Here is a 21,415-nt window from a genome sequence, read left to right as displayed (position 1 = left end):
ATTGAAAGACTCATGCAGAATCAGCTTAAAAGGTGAGTCAATACTTCCCCTTTCTACTTCTTATTTTATTCTGCAAGACCAAAGGAGACATTAATAAAAAATATGTAAATATTCTATTGTTTGCAGGGATGGGGTAGTGGAATTACGTTAAACATGGATCTAGCTTAAGAAGTTGGGCATTGCAGCTGTGTTACTCCCAGTGATTAGTAGCTGATTTCAGAAATAAGTTCTGATACGGACATATAAATACAAAATTTAATCTTTGAACATTTTAATTTCACTGGCACAGAAAAATCAGGGTTTTCATTCACTACTATTATCTATCTCACAAAATACTTGGTCCAAGTTAACAAAGAATATGGTCCTTGCCAGTGAGGTTGAAGGAATGCAGTTTATTTGTTATCCTCCCCCACCACTACCACCAGAAGTTTCTTACATTGTCGGGTGACAGCGTGGGATTTAGCTAATTCCTATCTTTTATCAGTCTCTCAGTAACTAGCTCTCCCTCACTTGATATTTTAATTCCTGTCTGAACAGTTAACTCTCTAAACCACATCTGTTTGTTTTTCTTGTCTGAATCCCAGCGGAATAGGGCCTCCCATTCTGATATTGTTCTTCCCTACTGAGAGAGTCCCAGAGCAGTTAACTCTTATCTTTTGAGGTTTCAGAAGGATCTTGGCCTGGTTGATTCCAATTAAATTACTGAAGTAGAGGGGTTTTTCTTCCGAAGTCCAAGTTGTTAACCCTACCCACCATTGCAGAAAGTTGAGGCAGATGGGGGGAGATATATATATATATATATATATATATATATATACACACACACACACACACACACACACACACACACACACATAATTTCCAGTTTTTCTCCAATCTTTAGGCCACTTTGCCTACCATCTGCAAATTGTAGCTAGGACTTCATCTGATTATATAATTTTTGACACATTACCATCTGCAGAAGATATTTATGAGGTATTTGGTGGAGGTTATTGTGTCTTCCTTCTGTATGAAGACCATAACCACTAAATGAGAACAAGTGTGTACTCTACACTAGAGGACGCATGCCTTGGAGGGCAGTTAATCCAAAGTAACCAAGTTTTAAGAGTCTGCCTCCATCTGAATCACCAGGAGTACTTGTTTAAATTGTGGTGTCTTCAGCTCACTACTAATTGTTTTAAGCTTCTCTTTTCTCAGACTTACCCGATAAGAATCATTAGTGGTGCCAGGCCTCTTTTCAGGAAATTGGTGAATCAGGGTAGGTCCTAGGAATTTGTGAATTTAACAAGTATTCCATATGATTCTTCCTTACCAGGGAAGTTTGACGAACACTGTATGGCTTTTGCTTCTTAGCAAAACAGTATTTCCGTATTCAAAACAGTTAAATTTGTATTCCAAGATTCATCAGGGTATGAACTTCACGTATTGACTTCAGCCAGTGAACTGGCAAGCATGCGATAATCCATAAAAACCACACATGGGGACAGGTAATGGCTGTCAGTAAAAATAGTATGATTTTCTGAGCACTTATTTACATAATACATATGTTTTGAGCTGTTATTAATCAGATATTTAAAAGTTGTGAGAGTACAAATGACAATCATGTCTAATAATGTTGAGAAACCACTGTAGAAATGTTAATGAAGCATTACAGAAGAAATCGAGTAGATGATAATGTTGAAGATCAAGAACAATAGGGAATGAAAAGGAAAAACCTTGGGAATAATCAAATAAAATTACTGAATATGACTAATCATCTGGGTGACATCAGTATAAAGGAGTTTAACATAGAAATTATGTGCTACAGTTTTGAGCACCAAGAAACAAGATGATATGGGAAGATATAAATATTACTAATAAATACCTTAAATATATCATGACAGAATTTGTTATTAAGAGAGACTACCTACTCTGTTGTGAAAGTTGCTAAAAGGGGCATATACATTGAGCAAACACCTGCAGTGGATATTTCTGAATGTATGGCTCAGCAAAGCCATTAATATCAGTAGGCACTGAGATTAATTATGCTACCTGAAAATAGGCCAACCTATTTTCTGAAAACTAGCCAGATAATGAAATTCATTAATGTTTCATGTGCTAACTACTATAGTCTGATAGAATAGCATGCATTATGCCAGATAGCATTAGTCACATAATTGCTTTTTTCACTTTAACAATAAGTCATCCCCTCCCCCTGCAAAAAAAAACTAAAGGAGATTATCTTGTATATTTATTTCTTTCATTTCAATTCAGTGTTTTCCATTTTATGGAGCTCTTATGCATATTATCTTTTTGTTCTTATGAAAATCCTATGAGCATCACTTGTTCAACATTGTATGACATCTACCCATTTGTGGACCAGGCAAATGAAGCTCAGAGATGTTGTGACTTCCCGAAGGTCATATAGCTTGTTAATGGTGGGGTCAAGGCTCAAATTTTCATAATTTCCTTTCTGTCTACTACAGATCAACCAGCCATTTTCACTGGGCTCTGGTTTTCAGATAAGTGGAGTCCCTTTTCATAGAATACTAGGTTTCAGCTATGGTCATTAAAAAGTATAAATGGGATATATATAGACTTTTACTGTTCCTTTAATTTGTATTATGGAATTCAACCAAAACTGTAGGAAACTAAAATTAACACTAGGAGAATAAATTTAATTTCTGACTTACCCATATATTTAAATATTAGATGTGTTCTGCTGAATTTGCTATTTAACTTTTATAAACCATATTGACATAGTAATATAAATACATAAATAAAGTACCTGTTATTAGTTACAGTAAATCCAGAAAAGAGCAAAGCTGTTTTTAAGAAGTAGAAAATAAAATTGCTTTTAAATTTGAAATGTGGAGTGTTTTGGTTTTTATTTTAACATTCTAGGTCGGACATTTGATTCGACAGGAGATCTGTAGTATAAATTACAAACTATTTGATAACAAACTGAAAGAATTGACTGAACGCATTGGGAAGACACAGTGCAGGAGTAAACATGAAGCAATAGCTGATGAACTCTTTGTAAGTTTCTAATTTCATTTTATTTCATTTGAGTCCTTTTAAAAAGTAGAATTTAATGATATTTTACATATTAGGAAAGGAAAACAGTAAAGGTGGACCCAAATCTGATCCCTGGCCACAACCCTGATGTGCTATACCATTGGTAATATAAGTTATTATATCTCAGCTGTATTGGCCCTTGAGAAATACTTGTAGAACAATCAGCCATTCTGTGTCAGTTCAAAATATATTCTATATTAGAGCTTGTATAACCTGTTTCAAACTTTCTTTAGGTTTTTTGTTTTGTTTTACTCTTCTAGGGTTACTTGCTAATTGGTGTTTCTACCAACATTAATTTTATTGTGGACCAATTAGAAGTTTGATTTTTTTAATCTTCTATTGTTGAACATCTTATAGTAGATCAAACCTGATTTAAATGTTTGGCTTACATAAGAATTTCTCATTTATTTGGTGGATGCCTAAGTCTCACAAAATTACATTGGCAAATATTTTTCTCTCCACCTCTATATGATATATTATTTGGTACTCTGGTTTTGTATTTATTTGTTTTTCTCTTCTAGACAAAAATAAAAAAACTTCAAAGACGTATTAGAACAGTAATGTTATCTCGAAGGAATTGTGTGGAACCAAACGTGGTATCCAGCAATACAGCTTGTAAGGTTGGTATAAACGTATAGGAGTTTTAATAACTTACTTGCCCCACATTATAAGTAGTTGGATTGTAAGAGCAGAATATACTTCCAACGAAGACATAGGTTTAAAAGACAATAAATTTATACTTAGAATGTTCCTCTGACTCTATCTCTGGAGAAGATACCCTCAGATAGCCAAAAGTAAATGCCACCTGTATTTATTTCATAAAGTGAGTAGAGAGGTGATTTGTGATTGCCTGTACTGCCTCCCTCCCCGCCGTTTTATCATGATGAAAAATTTCAAACATAGAAAAGCTGAGAGAATTTTACAGTGAATGCTTGTATAATCAACGTCTAACTTCTACCTTTACTCTTTTAATAAATTTATTTTTGTCATGTATCTGCCAGCCTACTCATCCCCTAAGCCATGTTCATATTTGGTACATTCATAAGTACTAACGTATTTTGTATCAAAATACACTTTGCAGTGTACACTTCCAAAATATTTCAGCATGGGTATCATTAAGTAGAGTTTAGTATCTGTTTATATTTTTTATATAAAATTTAAAATAGGGCTTCCCTGGTGGCGTGGTGGTTGAGAGTCCGCCTGCCGATGCAGGGGATGCGGGTTCGTGCTCCGGTCTGGGGATCCCACATGCCGCGGAGAGGCTGGGCCCGTGGGCCATGGCCGCTGGGCCTGCGCGTCCGGAGCCTGTGCTCTGCGGGACAGGCCACAACAGTGAGAGGCCCGCGTAACGCAAAAAAAAAAAAAAAAAATTTAAAATAATCATAAGTATACATTCACTGAATTTTTTCTTATGTCTTTATTCCCTGTAGTATCATATTTGCGCTAGCCTCAATAAATCAATTGGGAAGCATTTCCTTCCCTGTTTTCTGAAAGTTTGTGCAAGATTTTTATCACTTCCTTAAATGTTTGATAGAATCCACCTCTGAAATCTGGGCAAGGACCTTTCTTTGTAGGAACACTTTTTCCTGAAAATGTAATTCTTTCATAGGTATAAAGTAATTCAGATTTTCCTATTTCATTTGGTGTATTAGTTTTGTAAGTTATCTTAGCAAGGAATTTGTCCATTTCATCTAAGTTGATGATTTTGTTGGCATAAAGTTATTGATAAAATTCCCTTGTACTTTTAACCTTTGTAGATCTGTAGTGATATACTCTATTTCATTTCTGATACTAGTATAATCTGTATTTCCTTTTTTTCTTTCTTTCTTTCTTTTTTACATCTTTATTGGAGTATAATTTCTTTACAATGGTGTGTTAGTTTCTGCTTTATAACAAAGTGAATCAGTTATACATATACATATGTTCCCATATCTATTCCCTTTTGCGTCTTCCTCCCTCCCACCCTCCCTATCCCACCCCTCCAGGCGGTCACAAAGCACCAAGCTGATCTCCCTGTGCTATGCGGCTGCTTCCCACTAGCTATCTACCTTACGTTTGATAGTGTATATATGTCCATGCCTCTCTCATGCTTTGTCACAGCTTACCCTTCCCCCTCCCCATATCCTCAAGTTCATTCTCTAGTAGGTCTGTGTCTTTATTCCTGTCTTACCCCTAGGTTCTTCATGACATTTTTTTTTCGTAAATTCCATATATATGTGTTAGCATACGGTATTTGTCTTTCTCTTTCTGACTTACTTCACTCTGTATGACAGACTCTAGGTCTATCCACCTCATTACAAATAGCTCAATTTCGTTTCTTTTTATGGCTGAGTAATATTCCATTGTATATATGTGCCATATCTTCTTTATCCATTCATCCGATGATGGACACTTAGGTTATTTCCATCTCCGGGCTATTGTAAATAGAGCTGCAATGAACATTTTGGTACATGACTCTTTTTGAACTATGATTTTCAGGGTATATGCCCAGTAGTGGGATTGCTGGGTCATATGGTAGTTCTATTTGTAGTTTTTTAAGGAACCTCCATACTGTTCTCCACAGTGGCTGTACCAATTTACATTCCCACCAGCAGTGCAAGAGTGTTCCCTTTTCTCCACACCCTCTCCAGCATTTATTGTTTCTAGATTTCTTGATGATGGCCATTCTGACTGGTGTGAGATGATATCTCATTGTAGTTTTGATTTACATTTCTCTAATGATTAATGAAGTTGAGCATGCTTTCATCTGTTTGTTGGCAGTCTGTATATCTTCTTTGGAGAAATGTCTATTTAGGTCTTCTACCCATTTTTGGATTGGGTTGTTTGTTTTTTTGTTATTGAGCTGCATGAGCTGCTTATAAATTTTGGAGATTAATCCTTTGTCAATTGCTTCATTTGCAAATATTTTCTCCCATTCTGAGGGTTGTCTTTTGGTCTTGTTTATGGTTTCCTTTGCTGTGCAAAAGCTTTGAAGTTTCATCAGGTCCCATTTGTTTATTTCCATTTCTCTGGGAGGTGGGTCAGAAAGGATCTTGCTGTGATTTATGTCATAGAGTGTTCTGCCTATGCTTTCCTCTAAGAGTTTGATACTTTCTGGCCTTACATTTAGGTCTTTAATCCATTTTGAGCTTATTTTTGTGTATGGTGTTAGGGAGTGATCTAATCTCATACTTTTACATGTACCTGTCCAGTTTTCCCACCACCACTTATGGAAGAGGCTGTCCTTTCTCCGCTGTACATTCCTGCCTCCTTTATCAAAGATAAGGTGACCATATGTGGGTGAGTTTATCTCTGGGCTTTCTATCCTGTTCCATTGATCTATATTTCTGTTTTTGTGCCAGTACCATACTGTCTTGATTACTGTAGCTTTGTAGTATAGTCTGAAGTCAGGGAGCCTGATTCTGCCAGCTCCGTTTTTCGTTCTCAAGATTGCTTTGGCTATTCGGGGTCTTTTGTGTTTCCATACAAATTGTGAAATTTTTTGTTCTAGTTCTATGAAAAATGCCAGTGATAGTTTGATAGGGATTACATTGAATCTGTAGATTGCTTTGGGTAGTAGAGTCATTTTCACAATGTTGATTCTTCCAATCCAAGAACATGGTATATCTCTCCATCTATTTGTATCATCTTTAATTTCTTTCATCAGTGTCTTATAATTTTCTGCATACAGGTCTTTTGTCTCCTTAGGTAGGTTTATTCCTAGATATTTTATTCTTTTTGTTGCAGTGGTAAATGGGAGTGTTTTATTGATTTCACTTTCAGATTTTTCATCATTAGTGTATAGGAATGCCAGAGATTTCTGTGTATTAATTTTGTATCCTGCTACTTTACCAGATTCATTGATTAGCTCTAGTAGTTTTCTGGTAGCATCTTTAGGATTCTCTGTGTATAGTATCATGTCATCTGCAAACAGTGACAGCTTTACTTCTTCTTTTCCAATTGGGATTCCTTTTATTTCCTTTTCTTCTCTGATTGCTGTGGCTAAAACTTCCAAAACTATGTTGAATAAGATTGGTGAGAGTGGGCAACCTTGTCTTGTTCCTGATCTTAGTGGAAATGCTTTCAGTTTTTCACCATTGAGGACGATGTTGGCTGTGGGTTTGTCATATATGGCCTTTATTAAGTTGAGGAAAGTTTCCTCTATGCCTACTTGCTGCAGGGTTTTTATCATAAATCGGTGTTGAATTTTGTTGAACGCTTTCTCTGCATCTATTGAGATGATCATATAGTTTTACTCCTTCATTTTGTTAATATGGTTTATCACATTGATTGATTTGCGTATATTGAAGAATCCTTGCATTCCTGGAGTAAACCCCACTTGATCATGGTGTATTATCCTTTTAATGTGCTGTTGGATTCTGTTTGCTAGTATTTTGTTGAGGATTTTTGCATCTATGTTCATCAGTGGTATTGGCCTGTAGTTTTCTTTCTTTGTGACATCCTTGTCTGGTTTTGGTATCAAGGTGATGGTGGCCTTGTACAATGAGTTTGGGAGTGTTCCTCCCTCTGCTATATTTTGGAAGAGTTTGAGAAGGATAGGTGTTAGCTCTTCTCTAAATGTTTGATAGAATTCGCCTGTGAAACCATTTGGTCCTGGGCTTTGTTTGTTGGAAGATTTTTAATCACAGTTTCAATTTCAGTGCTTGTGATTGGTCTGTTCATATTTTCTATTTCTTCCTGATTCAGTCTTGGCAGGTTGTGCATTACTAGGTATTTGTCCATTTCTTCCAGGTTGTCCCTTTTATTGGCATAAAGTTGCTTGTAGTAATCTTTCACGATCTTTTTTATTTCTGCAGTGTCAGTTGTTACTTCTCCTTTTTCATTTCTAATTCTATTGATTTGAGTCTTCTCCCTTTTTTCTTGATTAGTCTGGCTAATGGTTTATCAATTTTGTTTATCTTCTCAAAGAACCAGCTTTTATTTTTGTTGATCTTTGCTATCGTTTCCTTCATTCTTTTTCATTTATTTCTGATCTGATTTTAATGATTTCTTTCCTTCTACTAACTTTGCGGTTTTTTTGTTCTTCTTTCTCTAATTGCTTTAGGTGCAAGGTTAGGTTGTTTATTTGAGATGTTTCCTGTTTCTTAAGGTAGGATTGTATTGCTATAATCTTCCCTCTTAGAACTGCTTTTGCTGCATCCCATAGATTTGGGGTCGTCGTGTCTCCATTGTCATTTGTTTCTAGGTAATTTTTTATTTCCTCTTCGATTTCTTCAGTGATCACTTCGTTATTAAGTAGTGTATTGTTTAGCCTCCATGTGTTTGTATTTTTTACAGATCTTTTCCTGTAATTGATATCTAGTGTCATAGCATTGTGGTGGGAAAAGATACTTGAAACACTTTCAATTTTCTTAAATTTACCAAGGCTTGACTTGTGACCCAAGATATGATCTATCCTGGAGAATGTTCCATGAGCACTTGAGAAAAATGTGTATTCTGTTGTTTTTGGATGGAATGTCCTATAATTATCAAGTAAGTCCATCTTGTTTAATGTATCATTTAAAGCTTGTGTTTCCTTATTTATTTTCATTTTGGATGATCTGTCCATTGGTGAAAGTGGGGTGTTAAAATCCCCTACTATGAATGTGTTACTGTCGATTTCCCCTTTTATGGCTGTTAGTATTTGCCTTATGTATTGAGGTGCTCCTATGTTGGGTGCATAAATATTTACAATTGTTATATCTTCTTCTTGGATCAATCCCTTGATCATTATGTAGTGTCCTTCTTTGTCTCTTCTAATAGTCTTTATTTTAAGGTCTATTTTGTGTGATATGAGAATTGCTACTCCAGCTTTCTTTTCATTTCCATTTGCATGAAATATCTTTTTCCATCCCCTTACTTTCAGTCTGTATGTGTCTCTAGGTCTGAAGTGGGTCTCTTGTAGACAGCAAATATATGGGTCTTGTTTTTGTATCCATTCAGCCAACCTGTGTCTTTTGGTGGGAGCATTTAGTCCATTTACATTTAAGGTAATTATCGATATGTATGTTCCTATTCCCATTTTCTTAATTGTTTTGGGTTCGTTATTGTAGGTCTTTTCCTTCTCTCATGTTTCTTGCCCAGAGAAGTTCCTTTAGAAGTTGTTGTAAAGCTGGTTTGGTGGTGCTGAACTCTCTCAGCTTTTCCTTGTCTGTAAAGGTTTTAATTTCTCCATCAAATCTGAATGAGATCCTTGCTGGGTAGAGTAATCTTGGTTGCAGGTTTCTCTCCTTCATCACTTTAAATATGTCCTGCCAGTCCCTTCTGGCTTGCAGAGTTTCTGCTGAAAGATCAGCTGTTAACCTTATGGGGATTCCTTTGTGTGTTATTTGTTGTTTTTCCCTGGCTGCTTTTAATATGTTTTCTTTGTATTTAATTTTTGACAGTTTGATAAATATGTGTCTTGGCGTATTTCTCCTTGGATTTATCCTGTATGGGACTCTCTGTGCTTCCTGGACTTGATTAACTATTTCCTTTCCCATATTAGGGAAGTTTTCAACTATAATCTCTTCAAATATTTTCTCAGTCCCTTTCTTTTTGTCTTCTTCTTCTGGAACCCCTATAATTCGAATGTTGGTGTGTTTAATGTTGTCCCAGAGGTCTCTGAGACTGTCCTCAGTTCTTTTCATTCTTTTTTCTTTATTCTGCTCTGCAGTAGTTATTTCCACTGTTTTTATCTTCCAGGTCTCTTATCCGTTCTTCTGCCTCAGTTATTCTGCTATTGATCCCATCTAGAGTATTTTTCATTTCATTTATTGTGTTGTTCATTGTTGTTTGTTTCATCTTTAGTTCTTCTAGGTCCCTGTTAAATGTTTCTTGTATTTTGTCCATTCTATTTCCAAGATTGGGGATCATCTTTACTATCATTATTCTGAATTCTTTTTCTGGTAGACTGCCTATTTCCTCTTCATTTGTTAGGTCTGGTGGGTTTTTATCTTGCTCCTTCATCTTCTGTATGTTTTTCTGTCTTCTCATTTTGCTTATCTTACTGTGTTTGGCGTCTCCGTTTTGCAGGCTGCAGGTTCGTAGTTCCCGTTGTTTTTGGTGTCTGTCCCCAGTGGCTAAGGTTGGTTCAGTGGGTTGTGTCGGCTTCCTGGTGGAGGGGACTAGTGCCTGTGTTCTGGTGGATGAGGCTGGATCTTGTCTTTCTGTTGGGCAGGTCCACGTCTGGTGGTGTGTTTTGGGGTGTCTGTGGACTTATGATTTTAGGCAGCCTCTCTGCTAATGGGTGGGGTTGTGTTCCTGTCTTGCTAGTTGTTTGGCATAGGATGTACAGCACTGTAGCTTGCTGGTCATTGAGTGAAGCTGGGTGCTGGTGTTGAGATGGAGATCTCTGGGAGATTTTTGCCGTTTGATAGTATGTGGAGCTGGGAGGTCTCTTGTGGACCAGTGTCCCACCTCAGAGGCACAGCACTGACTCCTGGCTGCAGCACCAAGAACCTTTCATCCACACGACTCAGAATAAAAGGGAGAAAAAGTAGAAAGAAAGAATTAGTAGAAGTAGAAAGAAAGAAAGGAGGGAGGGAGGGAGGAAGGAAGGAAGGAGGGAAGGAAGGAAAAAAGGAAAGAAGATAAAGCAACATAAAGTAAGATAAAATATAATAAAGTTATTAAAATAAAAAATAATTATTAAGAGAAAAAAATTTAAAAAAAAAAGACGGATGGATAGAACCCTAGGACAAATGGTGGAAGTAAAGCTATACAGACAAAATCTCACACAGAAGCATACACATACACACTCACAAAAAGAGGAAAAGGGGAAAAAATCATAAATCTTGCTCTCAAAGTCCACCTCCTCAATTTGGGAGGATTTGTTGTCTATTCATGTATTCCACAGATGCAGGGTACATCAAGTTGATTGTGGAGCTTTAATCCGCTGCTTCTGAGGCTTCTGGGAGAGATTTCCCTTTCTCTTCTTTGTTTGCACATTTCCCGGGGCTCAGCTTTGGATTTGACCCCGCCTCTGCGTGTAGGTCGCTGGAGGGCGTCTGTTCTTTGCTGAGGCAGGACGGGGTTAAAGGAGCAGCTGATTCGGGGGCTCTGGCTCACTCAGGCTGCGGGGAGGGAGGGGTGTGGATGTGGGGCCGGCCTCTGGCGGCAGAGGCTGCCGTGACGTTGCACCAACCTGGGGTGCGCCGTGCGTTCTCCCGGGGAAGTTGTCCCTGGATCACGGGACCCTGGCAGTGGCGGGCTGCACAGGCTCCCCGGAAGGGGGGTGTGGATAGTAACCTGTGCTTGCACACAGGCTTCTTGGTGGCGGTAGCAGCGGCCTTAGCGTCTCATGCCCGTCTCTGGGGTCCGTGCTTTTAGCCGCTGTTCGTGCCAGTCTCTGAAGCTCCTTTAAACAGCGCTCTTGATCCCCTCTCCTCGTGTACCAGGAAACAAAGAGGGAAGAAAAAGTCTCTTGCCTCTTCGGCAGGTCCAGACTTTTCCCCGGACTCCCTCCCGGCTAGCCGTGGTGCACTAACCCCCTGCAGGCTGTGTTGACGCTGCCAACCCCAGCCCTCTCCCGGCGCTCCAACCAAATCCTGAGCCTCAACTCCCAGCCCCGCCCGCCCCGGCGGGTGAGCAGAGAAGCCTCTCGGGCTGGTGAGTGCTGGTCGGCCCCGATCCTCTGTGTGGGAATCTCTCCGCTTTGCCCCCCGCACCCCTGTTGCTGTGCTCTCCTCCGCGGCTCCGAAGCTTTCCCCCTGCGCCACCCGTAGTCTCCGCCTGCGAAGGGGCTTCCTAGTGTGTGGAAACCTTTCCTCCTTCACAGCTCCCTCCCACTGGTGCAGGTCCAGTCCCTATCCTTTTTTCTCTGTTTATTCTTTTTTCTTTTGCCTTACCCAGGTACTTGGGGGGGGGGTTTCTTGCCTTTTGGGAGGTCTGAGGTCTGCCAGTGTTCAGTAGGTGTTCTGTAGGAGTTGTTCCACGTGTAGATGTATTTCTGGTGTATTTGGCTTCTGAATAACTAGGCTTTAAAATGCTTAGGATCTGGACTCAACCTCAGCCAGTTTCTGATTAAAACTGAAGTGGCTCCTTTTTTTCTTGATCAGTCTTACTTTGGATATAATTTGTTCTTCTTTTTCCAGCTTCTTAAGAGACAAAGAGCATTAATTTTTAACCTTTTCTACTAGAAAACATTTAAAGCTATAAATTTTCTTCTAAGCACTGCTCTTTCTAAGCACCTTCTAAGCATCTTCTTAATGCTTATATTATGTACTTTTCAGTGTAGAGAGTATAATATAATCTGTATTATATTGTATTTTTGTTTTCCATCAGTTGAAAATAATTTCCAGTTTCCCTTATGGTATTGTTCTTTGACCCATGGGTTATTTAGAAGGATATGTTTAATTTCCACACATTTCTAGGTATCTTATTTTTATAGATATCTAATTTCATTTTGGTCAGAGAACTACTGTGTAAAATTGCAACATTGAGAGTTACTGACACTTATTTTATAGCCCAAGATATGCTTTCCCTTGTTGAATATTTCATGTATACTTGAAAAGAATATTCGGTATAATATTCTATAAATGTCACTTCTGTGCTAATTGTGTCAAGATGGTTGATAGTGGTGAATCATGGCCCTTAAAGGATGTCCACGACCTAATCCCTGGAACCTGTGAGTATGTTACTTAATGTGCTAAAAGAAGCTTATAGATGGGAAGATTATCCTGGTGGGCTCAATAAAATCACAAGGGTCCTTATAAAAAGGAGTCAAGAAGGTTAAAGACAAGATGGAAATGGGACAATGAAAGCAGAGGCTGGATGATTGCACTGAAGATGGAGGCAAGGGGTACAAGCCAAGGAATGCTGGCAGCTTCTAGAAGCTGGAAAAAAGGAAACAGATTTTTCCCCTGAAGCCTCCAGAAGGGATGCAGCCAGCTAACAACTTGATCTTAATGAAACTGATTTCAAACTTCTGGCCTTCAGAAGTGTGACGGAATAAATTTCTGTTGTTTTAAACCACCCAGTTTGTGGTAATTTGTTATCGCAGCCTCGGAAAACTAATATAGAATGTGGTACCAGGAAGTATGGCATGCTGTTGTAACCGATACCTAAAAATGTGGAAGTGGATTTGGAATGGTAGAGGCTGGAAAAATATTAAGGCGCATGATGTTTCAAAAGCCTGGATTGCCTTGAACAGACTCTTAGTATTATAGAAATATAGATGATGAAGTCTGCAAGTGAGGGCTCAGGAGGAAATGAGGAACATTGTAGAGAAACCCTGTATAGTCTAAGAGAATACCTAAATCTTCATAAACTGTTGGCAGAAATACGGATATTTAAAAGCACTGTTGGTGAGGACTCAGAAGAGGAACATGTTATTGGAAATTGGGGAGGGGATGGGGTTCTTCTTACATAGTGGCAGGAAGCTTAGCTGAAGTGTTACCTACAGTGATATGGAAAGCAGAATTTGTAAATGATAAACTTGCGTGTTTATTACGCTGATGAGATTTTGGAGCAAAATGTTGAAGGTTTGGCTTGGTTTCTGGCTTCTTACAGTAAAATGTGAGAGAGAAGAGATAAATTGAAGGAGAAACTTTAGCAAAAAGGAACCAGGATTTGACTGGGGAAGTTCTTAGCCTATCCAAAACTCATCAACTAGAAGAGCAACTTGGAAAATTGATGTATTTCTGGTCTTCACTCTTATTAGAAGTATAACAAAAGTAAAAGTTTCCTTGTTGAAGTCTAATGTTTATACCTAAAGTTTAGTATAATAGGAATAAAATGTTGTCTAAGTACTTAGGTATTTGTTTCTCCTTCTTTCCGTTCAAGCTAGGAAGTTGATTTGTGCTGTCATTATTTTTATTTCTTTTGAAGTATTTTTTAAAATTCATTTTGGCAGAGTAACTGCAATCATGGTCATCAGCCATTGATATACATATAATTTAATATATGTTTTACTGTGTGTATGCAAGAATATTTTGAGAACACTTTCCAAGTGGAATTTTAACCTATCATCAATTTTGTTGGAAGAGCACAATTGGTAACCCTCCCCTCAACTGCTTTTTCCTCACCCAACTAACAGGTTGCAAATTCAGAGACTATGAATTTGGATAAGAATCCAGAGTCAGTTAATAGTCCACAGGAAAGAAAAACTTCTGTGAACTCTGAACCTTCTAACCCTTCAGAAAAAGCAAGTGAAAAGATTAATTTGTCACGGGAACATAATGAGGCTGTTTCTGAAAGGTAGGCATTTCTATAAAAATGCATAAACTTATCTAAATATGTTTGTAAACACATATACTCAAGCATAAAATACCTTAAAGCTTCATATTTATATGAATGCTATTTTTGTCCATTATGAAGAAATTGGTTCTCAAAAGCTTTTATTGTTGTTTTAACTGTACTAAATAAACTTTTGAATTGGTTAGGTGAGCAGGTTTTTCATTGTGATGCTTTCCATCTTTGGTATGGCAACTGGAGTGATCAACTGGATCACTCCAGTAGTTTCCACTTCTACACATGTAAGAATCAAGGCCCTATGAAACAGTGGTTTTAAAGAATTACACAGAGGAGTAAGACTAGGAGAAAAGTGTCTAAAATTAGTTCCCTGAATGTGGAAAGTAGTATCATGATACCTTCAAACTATAATGAATAGGTTAACTTATTTGTCTGATTGATCACAAAGCAGCTGAGACACCTAATCTCCAATCTAGTCTAATAGAAGATTTGGGGCTGATAGGGAAGAAATAGTTTAGTTTAACAAAGACCCTTGATTGGTGATCCTGGCCTGGATTGATGTTCAAGGATAGGGGGATGGGGACATTTTAATGAATTCTCTTGACTGGTGATTCTCAACAGTTTTGGAGCTTTATAATATTATTTATTCTTAACATTTCACTCCCTAAAATGTCCTATGGTTTTGCTTTTATATGTTAAGTTATATGTCAGCTTTTAAAAAGAGGAAAATTTATAACTAAAAATAAGTGAATTAAATGATGGCCATTGTTTGGAGAACACCACTCTTTCCCCCAAATAACTATGCATACTCAAGGATGCTATAAAATGAAAGAGAAGCATTACAGATCGACACCATTTACAGGAGATTCTTGGTATTTGGGAATTCACATGCAGTTCTGGCTCTTCAGAAGAAACCCTAATATTCCATGATATTGAGGCCTGCATTTTAGTTTTGAGCCAGGAAGCTGCTGTGAAGAAGGCACTTATTTAGTTGACAAAGGAAAGAGTCACATTTCAGTGAGTGTTTGTTGTTACCACTTACTTGATGCCTGTGCTGAAACTCATAAAGTGACAAAAAAGAAAAATGCTGTTGATGGAAGTGAAAGCGCCGTTAAAGTAACATTTTGTAGACTGAGCGCCGTTAAAGTAACATTTTATAGACTGATATGTTAACTTTATCAGTGGCTTATACCCATGATATGAACAATTCACCTCATGCTCTATAATGAAGGAAGAATGTGCAATTTATGAAACTGTTTCAGCCCATGGTGAGTGTGAGAATAGGTGTAACAATTGTGTAACTTGACCCTGATGGGTAGGTTCAGTGGTGAATTTTATAAAACATTTAAGAAAGAAACAATACCATTTTTAAACAAACTATCCCAAAGAATAAAAAAAGAGGGAATATTTTTCATTTTATGAGACTAGATGCTAAAATTTGGTATAACTCTGATACTTTGATAATAAAATCAATTTAAAAATTTTACAGAAATGGAAAATTACAGTTTACTTTTACCCACAAAATAGATGCAGATATCCTAAACAGAAACTAGTAAACCAAATTCAACAGTCTATAAAAGTTGAGTTTGTTCCAGGAATGCTGCAACATTGGTTTAACAATAGCAAGTCAACTTACATAATGTGCCAGGAGAAGAGTCATCATCAGCTCAAAATAGATGTAGGATTTTATAAAATACATGTTTATGATTAAAAAAAAATTCTTGGCAAACTTGCCAAGAAGGTACCTTCCTTAATTTGATAAAAAGTATCTATAAAAACCCTAAAATCTGATAGTGAAATATTGGAAATATTCCCTTTGAGATAAAAATAGAAGGATGCCTGCTGTTACCACTTTAAGGTTATACTGGATATCTTAGCTAATGCAAAAATCAGAAAAACAAAAGAAAGAAAAATATAAAAGATTCAAAAAGAAGAAACAATAAATATTATTACTATTCCTAGATGATTAGGGGTATATATGTAGGAAATCCAAAGGAATTTACAGATAAATTATTAGGATTAATAAGAGTTTAGCAAGATTGCTAAACTCAAACATATAAGAAATCAATTGTATTCCTATAAGATATAAAAAATTCGGAAATGAAAATTTTTTAAACATATTATAGTATTAAATGTATCAAGTACCTAGAAATACAATTAACGAGGCATGTAATAACTGAAGAAAATTTCGAAACTTTGAGATATTGAAGAAGAATTCATGGGAGAAACATACTATGTTTATGGTTTGGACAATACAGTATTAAAAATGCTTTTACTTTTGTTCAAATTAATTTATAGAGGACAGTTTCAGTCAGTTTCCCAGTGTGTAATTTTATGGAACTTGACAAGCTGATTTCATTCGAAAATGTATATATAAATGCAATGGGTTAAGAGGCCAAGATACCCTTTAAGTAGAGAAACAGAATGGAAGGAGTTTGCCATCAGATGTCAGGACATTATGAAACTGCAGTAATTAGGATAATGTGATATTGGCAAGTGCTAGACAACAGAGCTGTGTAACAGAGAGTCTGGAAACCTATACCTATAATGTATTATGTGATTTGTGTTGGAGATTGTATGGCAGATCAATTGGGAAATGATTGACTTTAGTAAATTCATATTGCTGTTCATATTGTGAGAAATATAAAAGAAATTGGATCCCTGAGTCCAATTCCTGTACATCAATCTCAAGTGAATTAAGGAACTAAATATCTAAAGGAAAATTATGAAGCTTTTAGAAGGTAACATAAAATGTCTTCATGAACTTCGGATAAGGAAAGATATCTTCAGACACAAATACCCTTACCATAAAAGAAAAAAAAAGATCAATTTTACCACATTAAAATTAGAAACTTCTTTTCTCAAAAGGCACTATAAAGATAGTGAGAAGACAGGCCATCAAGTGGGAGAAGATACTTGCAGCACATATAACCTATAGAGGACTAGTACCCAGAATATATATAAAGAACTTCAACAGATCAATGAGTAAAAGCCAGATAATGCAAAAGAAAAATGGGCAAAAGACTTGTACATCTACTTCACAAAAGAGGAATTCCAAATGGCAAATAAACATATGAAAAGGTGCTCATCTTCACTAGTAATCAGGGAAATGCAAATTAAAACCACAATGAGATACCATTTCATATCAGGTAAGGAAAAGTAAAACATTTTAAAATCTGACAATACCAGGTATTGGTGAGGTTTTGAAATAAAAGGAATTGGTTTTAGTTAATATTTTGTTGGGTGAGTAAATTGGTATAGTATTTTAGAAAAAATTTGGCATTATCTAGAAATATTGAAGATCTGAATATCCTTTGACCTAGCGGTCCTATCCCTTGGTATATACCCTAGCTAGAGACATGTTCACATGTGCAATAGGACGTATCTAGAGGAATGTTTATTAGCAGCATTTTCCATAATAGCCAAAAACCAGGAGGAAAAAAAGTCCATCTACAGCTGAAAAGAAAAATAATTGCTGTAAGTCCATACGGTAGAATTTTGTACATTAATGAAAGTGAAGGAACTACAGTCACATGTAACAGTATGTTACTCCCACAAAAAACATTACTGAAAGGCAGACACAAGGAATAGTATGATTCCATTCAAATGAAGTTCAGAAATAGCCAGCAAAAAGTACATTATTTATGAATTCAAAGCTAGATGGTAAATCTAAAGAGTAAAACAAGGGGATTAGTACCACAAATGCTATTTATGGAGGAGATTTATGATTCAGGATGGAGGCACGTGGGTTTCTGAAGTGCTGATAATTTAAAATGTATTTATCTGGGGCTTCCCTGGTGGCACAGTGGTTGAGGGTCTGCCTGCCGATGCAGGGGACACGGGTTCGTGACCCAGTCTAGGAAGATCCCGGGAAGATCCCACATGCCGCGGAGTGGCTGGGCCCGTGAGCCATGGCCGCTGGGCCTGTGCGTTCGGAGCCTGTGCTCCGCGGTGGGAGAGGCCACAGCAGTGAGAGGCCCCCGTACCGCAAAAAAAAAAAAAAAAAAAGGTTAAAATGTATTTATCTGAGTAGTGGCTACATGGATGCTAGCTTTATAATTATTTATTAAGCTGAATATGTATTTTTAATCCAATTTGAAAATAATTATTAATTGGAAATTTTAGATTATGTTTAATGTAATCTTACTGATATATGTGGGCTCATAACTATAATCTTAATACTTGTTTTCTATTTGTTACATTATTTTATGGTCCTTTTCCCTTATCTGTGTCTGTTTTTTTCTCTATTTATTTTAGCCTTCTTTTGGATTTCTTTTTCCCATTCCCCATTACCTCATTAATTATACATCTTTCATTGTACCTTTTGAAGTTATCCTAAAGATCATGATATGGATTCTTGAGTCTAACATTAGAGTCTAATATGAATTGCTACTTTTACCATTTTATAGGCAATGCTTGACCTTAGAACACTTTTAACTCCATTTAGTGCTCCCTCCCATTGTTTGTTTCATGCATTTAAGTTTTACATTATTTTAAATCTCATAAGACAATATCATTACTTTGTACAGTCATTCACTTAGAGTTACCCAAATACAGTTGTTGACTCTTGAACAACTTGAACAACAAGGGTTTGAACTACTCGAGTCCACTCGTATACATGGATTTTTTTTCAATAAATATAGTACCTATAAACAAATAATTGCTTTTTCACATTTTCTTTTCATTTTTGATGTCTAATGTTTGTAATACATATAACATCTATGGTATTTATATCATTAGGACAATATTGATATAGGTACTGACAGACGATTCATCTTGTAAACAGACAGCATAAACTTATAGTATCAATAAATAGAGGACACTAGTGCAACTGTATTTTCCTTATGATTTTCTTAATATTTTTTTCTACCTTTATTGTAAGAACACAGTATATAATATATATAACATACAAAGTATGTGTTAATCGACTGTTTATGTTAACAGTAAGCCTTCTAGTCAACAGTAGGCTATTACTAGTTTGGGGGTGAGTCGAAAGTTATACTTGGATTTTCTGATGCCTTCATTGTGCAAGGGTCAAGTGTATTTACTCTTTCTGTTGCTCTTTATTTCTTCCTGTATTTCCATCTGGGATAATTTTTCATCTGCCTGAAGAATTCCATTTATTATTTATTTTAAAAATTCTGCTCAGGATAAACTTTGTTTTTATTTGTCTGGAAATAACTTCATTTTGTCTTTATTTTTATTTATTTATTTTTTTTTTGCGCTGTACGCGGGCCTCTCACTGTTGTGGCCTTTCCCGTTGCGGAGTACAGGCTCCGGAGGCACAGGCTCAGCAGCCATGGCTCACGGGCCCAGCCGCTCCGCAGCATGTGGGATCTTCCCAGACCGGGACACGAACCCGCGTCCCCTGCATCGGCAGGCGGACTCTCAACCACTGCGCCACCAGGGAAGCCCTTGTCTTTATTTTTAAAGGATATTTCAACATAGGTATTGAATTATAGGTTGGCAGTTATTTTTAGCACTTTCAAGATGTCATTACATTGTTTTCTGACTTCTATAATTTCTGTTGAACAGTTAGATATCCATCTTCTTGTTCCTTCTTTGAGGATGGTGTCTATTTGTCTAGCTGCTTTCAAGATAGTCTATATATTTTTGGTTTTCATCAGTATATTCTATGATGCTGGCGGTGGGGGGGATTAATTTATCCTAATTGGGGCTCATAGTTTTTCTTGAATCTGTGACTTCATATCTTTCATTATCTTTGGAAAATTCTTGGCTATTATCTTTTTAGATATTGCTTCTGCACCATTCTGTCTCTTCTTCCCTTCTGGTATTCCAATTATACTCTTCTGTGTACACTCCATCTATTTTGTTCTCCATGCTTTTGTCTGGATATTTGCTACAATTTTCTAGTTTATTCTCTCTTTAGCTGTATCCAAGTGGCTGTTAAACTCAGGTATTTAGTTCTTAGTTTCAGTTTTTTTAATTTTCCAGTCTCCTCTTTTCATTGGATCTATTTTCTCTCCATTATTATAACTCTAGAGAAATCCAGGAGGCTTTATAATTGTTTCTTCTGATACCCCAAGTGTTGAAGGAATTAGTGCCACTACTAACTTTCTATGTCTATAGTCATGGTTCGATTTAGAAGTTTAAGCATTTTCTTTTTAGAATGTGAAGAAAATGGGAAAGGCAGTAACAGCTGAGCTGAAGAAGCTCATAGAAGAGAAGGCCTGTGGACCAGAACACATATTTGATGAAGGAACTTGCTTAAATAGAAAGAAAAGGCTTTCATATGCAATCTTTTCCAAAGAGGAAAAGTAAGCATCAAGGTCTAAGGCACCCAAGAACAGACCACTTCACCAGTGTTGATGGAATGAAACATTAATATTGTCTGAAAAATAAGTCTTGCATTGAATTTCATGTGAAGAAATGTTTACAGAGATACAAAGGAGAAAAAAGTAGTTACCAGCCATATTATTATAAGAAATTTTCCACTGTTTTTCATGTGCTCCTTCCTACTCATTATTAACACTTGTTTAATCTCACGTTTATGACATATCCCTCTTTAACAGATCAGGAAACCAAGTTTCCTGTCCCCCAAACACTGAGCTAGTAAATGGCAGAGCCAGGATTTAGACCTAGACAGTTTTGTCTTCAGATCCCATTATTGAACTATGTACTACATTATAACGTTACCTGGAGAATTTTAATTACAGATTTTAGACACAGAAGTTTTTCTCCAAGGTAGAATACAAGTAGAAAAATAGGTGCATCTAGAAGACCACGAAAATCATCAGTGTCCTCAGTTTTCCTCCCAGATACGGTTCATTAAAAAAAGAGCCATCATTGGAAGCAGTCAGTGGAACAGTTTCATGAAAGTTACGTATCATTAAATGCTCGTGGAATTCCAATCTTTAGTGTGTAGATGTATAAATGAATTTCTCAGGATAAGCATTAGCAGCTTTACATACATACATACACAGACACATAATTTTTAAAATAAAGTTAATTGACCTATAATACCTACTGAAAACTGCACAAACAGTAAATGTATAGTTTGGTGAATTTTGACAAAGTAAACACATTTTGTAATTATCACCCAGATCAAAAAACAACACCAATGGCATCTGTTCTGCCTCATGCCAGTCACAAGTCCCACCCCTACCACACTGACTTAAGTAAACATCATCCTAACCTCTAACACCATAAGTTGTTTTCGTTTACTTTTCCCCTTTATATAAATGGA

At 36.7% G+C, this 21,415-nt stretch overlaps 1 protein-coding gene across 11 annotated transcripts in view; it reads left to right on the top strand.

Annotated features, from left to right (window-relative positions):
* Positions 1-21,415, top strand: part of ATF7IP2 (activating transcription factor 7 interacting protein 2) — a 75,776-nt gene that overhangs the window by 15,567 nt on the left and 38,794 nt on the right. For all 11 annotated transcript variants that reach the window (XR_012326123.1, XR_012326121.1, XR_012326122.1 and 8 more), the window contains 3 exons: positions 2,884-3,018; positions 3,579-3,677; positions 14,054-14,214. Coding sequence is in view for 7 of the 11 variants with exons in the window: in XM_019928723.3 (XP_019784282.1) it covers positions 2,884-3,018; positions 3,579-3,677; positions 14,054-14,214 (395 nt within the window). In the remaining 4 variants the exon portion in view is untranslated. The remainder of the gene's footprint in view (positions 1-2,883; positions 3,019-3,578; positions 3,678-14,053; positions 14,215-21,415) is intronic.

Source organism: Tursiops truncatus, chromosome 15, assembly GCF_011762595.2.
Source record: "Tursiops truncatus isolate mTurTru1 chromosome 15, mTurTru1.mat.Y, whole genome shotgun sequence".
Lineage (NCBI taxonomy): Eukaryota > Metazoa > Chordata > Mammalia > Artiodactyla > Delphinidae > Tursiops > Tursiops truncatus.
Note: the sequence above shows the minus strand (reverse complement) of the source record. Positions and strands in the feature narration are given on the sequence as shown.